Source organism: Opisthocomus hoazin, chromosome 4 (genome assembly GCF_030867145.1).
Source record: "Opisthocomus hoazin isolate bOpiHoa1 chromosome 4, bOpiHoa1.hap1, whole genome shotgun sequence".
In the NCBI taxonomy this organism is placed as follows: Eukaryota; Metazoa; Chordata; class Aves; order Opisthocomiformes; family Opisthocomidae; genus Opisthocomus; species Opisthocomus hoazin.
In genome coordinates, this window is record NC_134417.1 from 58,613,334 (window position 1) to 58,623,656 (window position 10,323).

At 46.8% G+C, this 10,323-nt stretch overlaps 1 protein-coding gene across 1 annotated transcript; it reads right to left on the reverse strand.

The window, feature by feature from the left end:
- Window positions 1-723: 723 nt before the first annotated feature.
- Window positions 724-8,964, reverse strand: MALSU1 (mitochondrial assembly of ribosomal large subunit 1). Its single transcript, XM_075419162.1, has 4 exons — window positions 8,784-8,964; window positions 6,749-6,927; window positions 3,648-3,729; window positions 724-2,490 (listed from the first exon to the last, which is right to left on the reverse strand). The coding sequence occupies exons 1-4, from the start codon at window positions 8,962-8,964 to the stop codon at window positions 2,312-2,314; spliced, it is 621 nt and encodes a 206-aa protein (XP_075275277.1). The 3' UTR covers window positions 724-2,311.
- Between the last annotated feature and the right edge of the window lie 1,359 nt (window positions 8,965-10,323).

A 10,323-nucleotide genomic window follows, 5' to 3' on the forward strand; every position in this document is an offset into this window, starting at 1 on the left:
TTATTTTACACAGAAATCATCCAAGCTGATGATCTGAAACCATTCCCAAAGGCTTTTCTTCCAAAAGGGGCCTAACGCTGCATGGCACTGATCATCCAGACTGGCTTTGTGGATTCCTCGGCTCCAGCTGCTAGGAGGGTCAGGCCAAAGGCTCACCAAGCTGGGCAGGTAACCGGCTGGGGCAGCGCAGGAGCTTAGCACAGAGTCCAACTGCTTCTGTCAAACAGGGGATGAAGCAGCTCTTTTCCTGAGCTGGCAGTTCTGATTATTTAATAGCAACCAGGGGATGTTCCGTAGAACTCCTTTTCACAATGTGCTTTGGCAGTAAGTTCAGTTATTAATATATTTTACCAGGTTTTGTCTCCTCAGTTCATTTGATTTTATTTTTTTTTGTCTTGTCTTACAGACTATTACCCCTCTCCAGCTATACGAGCCCTAGTCTGTTCACAGGCTAGGATTCTGTCTCTTAATTCTTCTTGTCTGGGTGCTCCTTTTGTTACTGCGCCCTGAGGCAGGACACGGCGTGCGGTTCTGGTTACTATGTGGGTTCATATAATGGGGTAACGTTTGCTGAACCTGCCTCTCTCCATCGGGTGTTTCTTACCTCCAGCAGCAGCAGTAAAAGGCAAGTGGTTCCAGGGAATGATCCAAAGCCACTCCTATGTATCCCTCCCAGGATGAAATGCCTGATTTAGAACCCATTGCTCGGTAAGACAGCCAAGGTTATCTTTTCCCCCGCATGTACTATTTATTGACAAGTATCATACAGCATTTTGAAAATATTTCTGTGCAGTCAGACTTACCACCACTACCTTTATATCACAGGCAAAGATGTGTTATCTCCATAGTTTAACTACATTTAATAAATGCTTCTTGCTTAATTTGCAGAAGTATCTGCTGCCTGGTGTTAAAGATCAGGTGAACTCAAGGGCAGTTATTCCTGAAAGAACAGAGGCTAGGCACAGCAAGAAAACATGATCAGTCTGAAACAAGGGAGAGGTTTTTCTCTGTGTATGGTGTTTTCTTTTTTTTAAAAACCTACCAAATGCACATATACATACCTCCTTCCCCCTAAACAACACAACCACAGGCACAAAAACCAAGGTCACTTTTTTTGAGCATTACAAACAGCAGCTGCTGTGCAGGGAAGGGATACAGACAGGGCTTGAAGTAGTTTGTGGGGCTACGGGTGGAAGGTGAGTACCCTCAGGCTCTACTATTTCTGCTTCTTGATGCATGGCAGAGTGAGCTTCTCCAGAAGGAAGAGGTCCTAAACTAGTGATGAGTCTTGTCCTGTAGCGGGGAAAAGCATCTTGGTTCTTAGAAGGTTGGACTAGATGACCCACAGAGGTCCCTTTCAACCCCTACCATTCTGTGATTCTCCTAGGCAAGTTTTGCTACCATCTTGAGGCTCTTCTAACTGGTTATCAGACCATGCAGTACTCAAACCAAGACCACACTGCACAACAACTTCTCAAAGTGCTGAACAGTCCATTAGCAGCAAGTACTGCTCCATGTCCAAGGGCTTCCTTTAGAACTGTTTTTGCCTGCTTCAGAGGAGTTCAAGGTTTACGCTGCTTTAGCACATTGCCTCAGTGTCCTTTTCTCCAGAAATGAGGTGAGGAAAACTAGGAGAGGAGCTAACTGCATGCTTAAAATGAGCTGAATGTTTTACCATGAAGACACAGAACTGAAGCTCTTCAGGGGTTTTTTTTATTAGTAGTAGTAAAAACAGATTGACCTTGGCTGAAAAAACCAACTTACTGTTAACTCAAGACACATTTATTTGTCACTGCTGCTCTTGGCTTTTATGTGCTCAGTAACACGTTTGGTTTCTCTCCTTCTTCAGAGCACGACTTGCTTCATCTAAACTGTATTATTTCACGTAGTTTTTCCTTGTAGCACTCAAGTCTTTTTCTGTGCTGCCACTACAGGCAGGTCTTTCAAAGATATTACAAAAACAATTACTGCAGAGGCTGAGCATTAGTTTCAGGGTAAGCTGCTCAAGCAGCTGCCTCTGCCCCACTCTTCTCACTGCAGACTCCCTTGAGACAGTGACTCCCCCAGGAAGCTCCCTTAGGATTCCTTCTTTGACGTTTTACAGTTGGACTCGATCTTAAGGGTCTTTTCCAACCTTAATGAGTCTGTGAGTTTGATCATTTCTGCAGCTTGTTCAGAACTTTACCTAGGCACATCCAATAAACAGACTGTTTTGTACTACCAACTGTAGTGACTGTTAAGCCAGTTATCAGGACTGTATGTCTCAGGTCGCTGAAGGCATGCTCATTTCTCTTTCCACTCAGCAGCTGCATTAAGTTCTTGTCTCAGGATGATCATTGCTGTTAGGAGGCAGTCCAAATATAAAGTCTTCTGGCAATGACAGTGGAGTCATCTGTGCTAACTGGTCATCATAGGAACCAAGAGTCCACAGCTTCTCCAATTCATAAACCTCTCGGGTCTCTGGCAGCATGAAATGTATCACTATGCTACCTGCACAGAACAGAAATTCACAATAAATTCACATGAACTGTAAAGCACTACCACACTTCCAGCTGCACAACGAGTTCAAGTCTTCCAGCCCCATTCTGGCTAGATACAACACGTCAGCTGATAGAGGTCTCTTCTTAAATTCCAGTTCTTGAACAGTGTTATGAATCAGTCAGTCCTTCAACAGACTCAAAGACTACAGCCAGCACAATGAGAGGGGTGATACTCTGGTTTAAATTAAAACACTATCATAAGACTCCAGCCCAATGCAGTTACGACTTCTACGGGACAGAAGAGAAGTAAGCCAAAAGAAATTTTAGTTGAAAGAGTTCCATCTCTAAGGTTACAGATGGACTCTTTCAGCTATCCTATACTACTAGCAACATTCAGCTATAGCCAAGTAATTTTCCTCTCACTTCTCAAGTGCTTTTTATAATGGAACAGGTCCAAACTTTGACATAGTAAGGTTTTTCTTATAGGTTTTCATTAATTCTGTGCAAACAATAGTAGAGAACGTTAATTCCAGTGTAATTCTAATGCACCTTTTTTCCCTAGTTATGCCTCCAAATTTCAACTGGTTTTCAGTTATAACTATTAAAATTATTGGCAGTAAATTAAACAATGCTTAACATCACTGGCTGCAGTGCTCCTCACCCCTCAATGCTCTCTTTTAAGCCAAAACACCAGGTTAGAGGGAGAGATGCTAGAGCTAGACGTGAAGGAGAAATGCTTGTGTAGGGAGTTTCACAGTTGTAGAATAAAGAATTAAACTCAGTTTCTTAGGACTGAGGTTTTACCCATGTCATGGTATGATCTAGACAGTGGAAAAGGCCACTCAGCAGAGTCCCCACTCACCCAAACAAGTATTATATAAACCTGAGAAAATTGCCTGAAGTAGCTTTTCTCTTTCCACTACTGTTATCTTCAACTTATTAAGACCTGTTTTAGCCACTGCAGAGTAGTTACTGCTTTCTTCTCGGTGACAATGAACTTTAGTGAAAATTTACGCAGTGTCTCTCAATGAGTTCAAACAACAACTGGAATTCCAAAACAGCAAGGTATTGTGAACTCTCCACAGTAACCAGGGCTCATGGCAAGATTCTTCCTTCAACAAAGCGTTCATGCAGACCTTCGTATTTGTCAGATTCACAAATATTTACCAAAATCAATGCACAGCCAGTCATCTGTCTCCTTTCCTTCAATCTGAGTATGAGGATCACTTTCTTCTTTGCGATGCTTGTACTGCGAGAAGAAGCAATGGCAGAAAATTAAATACTTCGCATTTATTTAAAAGATAAGCTGGACTTTGCTGAGTTGTCTGGAGTTGTTTTAAATGTTAAATGGGTTAGATTACTTCATATTGGTTCTGGGGTCTGCATATAAAAAGAATAATATACACTTGCAGCACTGGAAAATAAGTACAGATTTGTCAATGGGATCTAGTATCAAACCTGGAATTCTAATGCTCAGAATTCCCATACAGTTACCCATGAATTCTACAGGTGTCTATTTTTACTCAAGACAAATACTGAATACAATTACTTAGCGTTAAAGCAGTCTTTCAGTTATTGGTTCCCCGTAGCTGCCACTACCACCAGGTTTTATTTCCTTTTAGATACCTTCCATTGTTGTTTTACACTGGCTAGTTAAGGATGCACAAATGGAGGTGTCAAGCTTCTCCCCTTCTCAGGTGGAAGGAGGTGGGGAGAAAACAAATTTCAATCCATGCCACGAGGAAGGCATTCAAACCAGCCTCCTGTTTGTTGTGTGCATCCTCTCCACGCTCATTGCAAGATGAGAGGAAACCATGATCGGTTCACAAGGTTTCCAAGCTATGAACCACTGTGAGACAGGGAAGCGTGCAGCTGAAAGCACAACTGCAACCACAGCAGTTCCCTATGCAACACGGTGGCTTTCACAGATGCCAGCTTGAGAGGCTCAGCTCTCCCCACCTAGTACATAAAGAACTAAAGCACTCATCAGAGCTGAAGAAATCTGACAACTAGATGCTTTTAAGTATTGTCATTTTCAGATCTGGCCATAACCTACTTGCTTCTTTACAAGAAGCATCAATAGAAGAAGAAAGAAAAAAAAAAAAAAAAAAAAAGGAGTGAAGTCAACTGCATCTTCACAGAGCTCCCTTATTACAATTTCTACTTTATTTCTAGCTGAAGCAGTCAATAAAAAAAAACACGCTGTAACTAAAAAACAAATCAAACAACATTTATTTCAGCACAACGGCCACAAGGAAACAGAGAGCGAAACTGCATGACTCTTAACAGTCCTTTCTGCCATGAAAGACAAAATGCAAAATAACACCTTGTAACAGCATGGCTGGCTAACAAGTGAGCCCCCTTTCACTAGGAAAGGAATTACCACGAAATGCAACTGTTCATGGTCATTCCCACACAATGCTAACTGCCGGACAATAGCCCCAGTTTGCAAACCAGACTGGAGAACTTTCAAAATGTAATTCAGGACAAGTTCTACTTTCTCCTTTCTTTAAGATAGCTTGTGAGGTATCCTCAAAAGCAGGTAACTGTCAAAGACCCTGAAAGTCTGCTCAAGATACTCCAGAGCCCACCGTGCACTGCCATCAGCTATGTAACAGAGGTTGGAAAGGCTGATCTCCACCACAAGTTTCCTTCAGCCTTGTCTTTAAAGGCTGTGTCATAGCAACAGACTATAATAAAGCCAAGTGTTACTTTCTTCCTCTAACATAAAACCAGACAGAAAGGGGTAAGCTGTAGTTGGGACTTTGCCATTTACAAGCCACTGGAAGAAAAGCAGGAAGACCTCACACTACACATGAGCACCTCTGCATTTTAGTGCAAATCATGCGTTACCATAACGTCTTAGGTACTGTGATGGTAAAGCTAGCCAGCTGCCCAGCAGCACTCCCGAGCACCTGCTCTGCTTTACATCGTAAGCTTCAGCTTCCTTTTGGCCTAGAAAGCTTTCAATGCCAGGCAATCTCAGCCACTGAGTACGTGGCCAGGCCTCCCGGTTTCTCAGGATGCCCAGGAGCACGCCACTTCTCCCCAGAGGCTCTGCCCTCGCGAAAGAGCTGCTCTTACATCTGGCTGCTCCTGCTGGGGGGTGTAGCGCAGGCATGTTGTTGCAGGGTGGGTGGTATTCACTGATCTCTCCTGGTCTGGGGGAGAACGGAGAGCTGCTGATTTAAGACTAGCAAGTTATGCAAGAAACACAGTACATATTAAGCACTGAAATTTAGTACATTCAAATCACACTAACACAATTTCTAGCTTGAGGAAAAAAATTAGCTTGCAAAGACGCACCAGTTGCTGCAGAGAACACAAGAGACTCTCCTCACCTGCTCAGAAAGGCACTGAAAAACAATACCATCTCCCCTCTCTCCTTCCCCCCCTCAAGTCTCACTGCTGAACCCCATGGGACTGGAAGGAAGAAAGCAAAGCCAAGAGCCAAAGAAAAAATGAGGTCAGGAATGGTGAGAAAGCGCCTGAAGAGAAGGCAAACTACAGGTTGAGTACAGACAGCTGACTGAAATGGGGGCTAGTCATATTCCTCACACTGCACTTGGTAAGAGTCAGCTGGCTCTTTTCTGGCCATAAAGTTTCTCCCTCCCTGAGTCTGGTCCTTATCCCTAAGCTCTATCTGTATTTTTATTCTGACCTCTATTATTGTACTGAAAAGCTCACATTCTACCAAAGCCAAACAGTGCAAGATTTCTGCGCAAGGATGGCTGCTGCTGCTTCTCCTCTCCTCCTGTATGTCCACAGTATGGTGACCATTAACTAGCAGTTTGCTTTAGTAAGCCCACGAGGGGATCCTGTGGCTCATAACATGCCATCTTTTTTCCAGCCTTATGATGTATCTGAGAACTGGAAATTTTAGGGATTTGGGTTTGAGAACAGTCAGATTAAGCTATTTTGAATGAGTGGGAGTAGCTATAAAGCTTGCTGGACGAAAGACAAAAGTGGACACAAGTTGCCATCACCATTTCACGTCACTCTTGTTCTAGCCACCAAGGTGTGCTAATGTCATCACTGCTCTAAATACAGAGAGGTCTCTTTTTAAAACATATTCTCTAAATTTTGAATAGTACCGCTAAAGGAAAAAAGTACAGTTAGTTGCCAGATGTATTCAGGACTAAATGACATAAAGATAATTGGTTTCATCCTGCCTGGTACACCTCTATATAGGCAATCCTGGGGAAATTCCGTTCACAATATTAAAGCCACTCCCTAAAACCCAGAGAGTGCAGCGGGAACTATCTTACCATTTTCAGCATGTAATGTGCCATTGCATGGAGGTGTCGTGTCGAAGATCCGCTCACAATTATAAAATAATTACAGTATTTTATTTCTGGAGGTAGCTGAATGACACAGATATCTTTAGCATTTTCTTGCCTCAGCAGAGCTACAACAAAGTCAATGTTGAACTCTGGAAGCACAGCATCTGGAACAGACAGAAAAAATAATACAGTGGTAATTTATCTTTTTAATTGCAAAAATCAGCCACTTAAGAAGACATAAAATGGCAATGAACTGAATAATAGCCTAAGCAAGCCAACCACTGTGGAGTTTGGTTTGATACTAACAACGCAACAGGACTGAAGATTTTTAAAAATCATTTTTAAAACCATCAAAGTTCAGAACTAAGCACTCTTCTAGTAAACAGCACTTGATCACTAGACACAGGAGTTAGAAAACACCAAAGTATCTTTCAGGTAACTTCTTTCTTGTTGAATTTGTCAATTAAGATGAATGAAACCCAAGCACTTCAACAGACATTATTAAAACAACAGACAAAATTAAAAATATTTCAGAACGATGCTTTTCAACAGGCCTGTGATAATAGATGGTGATGAAATTACTCTAAAACTTTAAGTAGATGAAATCAATATATTGAAAATTGAGCTGATGTGATGCAGTGTGAAACTACTTTTTATATTCACATTGAGTAAAGCCACTCCTTTTTCCTAGCCTGTTCTGCCACAGAGGATTACAATATCGTAGACAAAGCTTTAGTCCTTCAACAGTTTCAGCAAGCCATTTTAGAAACCAGTAAATTAGTGCAACTACCTTCTGTTCACACCATGGAATCAGTTTATCTCTGATTTTCCCTAATTAGGTAGATGCAACTTGTGTGCATACTTAAGGCATAATTTGAATCTGTCAGCAATGCATGCCTACCACTATAAAGTGAACGTTAGTGCAGACCGAGCATCAGCACAAAGCCAAGCTTTAAATTCACCAATATAAAGAAAAAGCCAAACAAAAGAACAATAGCTACATGTAATTATATGCATGAATGGGAATATGAAATTGGATCAGATCTCTGTAAACGAAAGCCTTTGAGCTTAGGGACTCATGCACTCTTTCAACGTTTGCTGTGGTCACACATGCAGAAAATTAGCAGTGGCCACAGCTCCTCCAGACGCAGCAGTTACAAAAGTTAAATATTTGCCTGGCAGCCACATGTGAAGTCTCTGGTGCCTACTTAGAGAACGAAGGGTCTAAACAACCCCAGGCACGCTCCGCCACACCGAACGTCACGGCCAGATCTCGGCTAGGGAGGACGTGCAGCACAGCCACACCACCAGACCGGCTCCGTGCGCGCAACGCTTGTGCTCGTAACCAAGCCACCGCGCTACTAAAACGGTGGCCCACGGAGGGAAACCTCTCGGCGAGCGCCCATCAGCGCAACGCGCCTCCGAGGCGGCACCGCTGCCCTCACAAAGCTCCCGCACGTACCCACGCACCGGCTCGGCCCACGCCAGATACCGGCTCCCGGCCGCGCAGCCGGGCTGAGGCGGCGACGCCGGTTCCGCACCAACGCCGTCCCCCCGAGGGTCTCAGCCGAAGCAAGGTCGATGCCGCCGCACCCGGCACGGGCCCTCCCGCAGCCGCGGACCGAGATCCCTCCTCTCCCCCCGAGGCACCGCCTCTCGCCCGGGGCTCCGGTTCACGGCGCAGGGCAGCGCCGAGGGCCTCGCGGCCACGCTCGGGCCTGCCGGGCTGCCGCCTCAGCTCGCGCGGAGGCCGTGACGCCCCGCCGCGCGGCGCCCCGCGCCCGAGCAGCGCCTCGCCCGCAGGGGAGGCCCTGCCCCGCGCACGCGCTCCCTCCACCGCCGTGAGCCAGCACGCGCTCCCTCAGCCGCCCCCCGAGAACACCTCGAGAACGATTCAGCTTAACGACCACGCCTGAACCAGGCCGAAGGACCAGGCGGGAAGTCAACGGGACTGCCACCGGGGCGGCGCGCCGAGAGGAGCCGCTGGCCTACCCCAGGCCGCCCCGCCGCGGGGCCCTACCTGCCGCCTGGAACCGTGCCGCCGCCGCCCGCAGCGCCCCGGCGCCTCCCGCCGCCGCGCAGCCCCGGCGGACAGCCCCGGCCACCCGAGGGGGCGGCTCCGGCCGGAGGGCGGCCCCCGCCGCAGCGGAGAGAGGCCGCAGCAGCAGCCGCCGCCGCCCCCCCGCCACCGCTCGCCACATGCCCGCCGCCGCCGCGCTCCGCCACCGCGGCCCGCTCCCCTCTCCCCCCGCCGGGCACGCCGCTCAGCGATTGGCCAGCGGCGGAGACGCCCCTCCGCCTCACTGGCGCATCCTGCCGTCGGTCGGGCAGCGGCGCTGGGCGCGTGCGCGGCGGCTCTCCGGGCTGAGGCGGCGGGCGGTGTCGGAGTCCGGGCGCCGGGAGAGCTGCGCCGGCGGCGGGGAGGCTGTGCGCTTGGCGCTGGGGAGCCCCACGGGGAGCGGGCGCTCTCTGAGGACCGGCTCCTCTCCGAGTAGCGGCCGCTGGGGCCGTCGCGTTCCGTCCCCGCACGGCCCAGCGCAGCCCCGGGGCTCCGCCGCTCCCCGGTCGGAGTCCCGGTGGTTTGTTTTCTGAGGGGGGTCTGAGCCACTAGGCGGTAAAGGGGAAGGGATTGGGGAGAAGGGACGGGACGGGACTCAGACACCAGTCACCGGCGCCCTGCTGCGCTGGTTTGCTGGGCAGCTGGAAAGGAGCAGACGTGAGACGTGGGCAGTGCCATGTAAACCCTCATCGCGTACCCCAGTTCGCGCCTTCTGTCCCCTTTTAAAGGCTATGGTTTTGCCTGAAAAGCTGGTTTTAAACTAATACATTTTTTTCCTGGGAGAGTGTATTTTGCACTTGTGCAATTCCCATGTAGTGTTAATGGGTGCAGGGCAGTAGTCTTGCCGTGTTTGTTTTGCTATGGAGAACGTTGTCGAGGGTTAAAAAGCTCTGACCTAGGCAAGTCCACGTGGTTGCACTCACTGTGGGTGAAACGTGTTTCCCTCCACCCTTTCCCCTGGAGATGTCATTTACACGGACAATAAAATAAAACAATTACTCTTCAGACTGTTTTTCCCTCCCTGATGGTAAAACGATGGTATCAAGACTTAAAAGGCGTAAGCTTGTGAATTACAGACCTGTAGTGATAAAAGCTTTAGCTTTAAAGGAAATTTGACTATGCTCGACAAGGCTGGAGGTGGTCAGTTATACTAACAGGCCACAGTGTCTGGATGTCTCTTGCAAAGTTTAGTTTGATTCCTCTACGATTCCTTCAGGGGCTGGTGGTTTTTAGCCTCAGTTTCAGCTTAGAAATACTTTTGGTAAGAAAAAAATGCTACATCTGATGAGTCTCTTAATTGTGTTCTATAAAAAGTGTACAAGAAGAAAAGGGGGGAGGAACAAAACAAGCAGTTTGAAATAATACTACATTTTTAAAAGTAATTTTTAACAAACTTGTTACCCAACTAGTGTTTCCCTTTCTCTTGATGACGTGTTTGAAAACATGTTCTTTCTAAAGATGATGTACATCTATGTTTGATGTAGTTCTTTGATGTTATTTC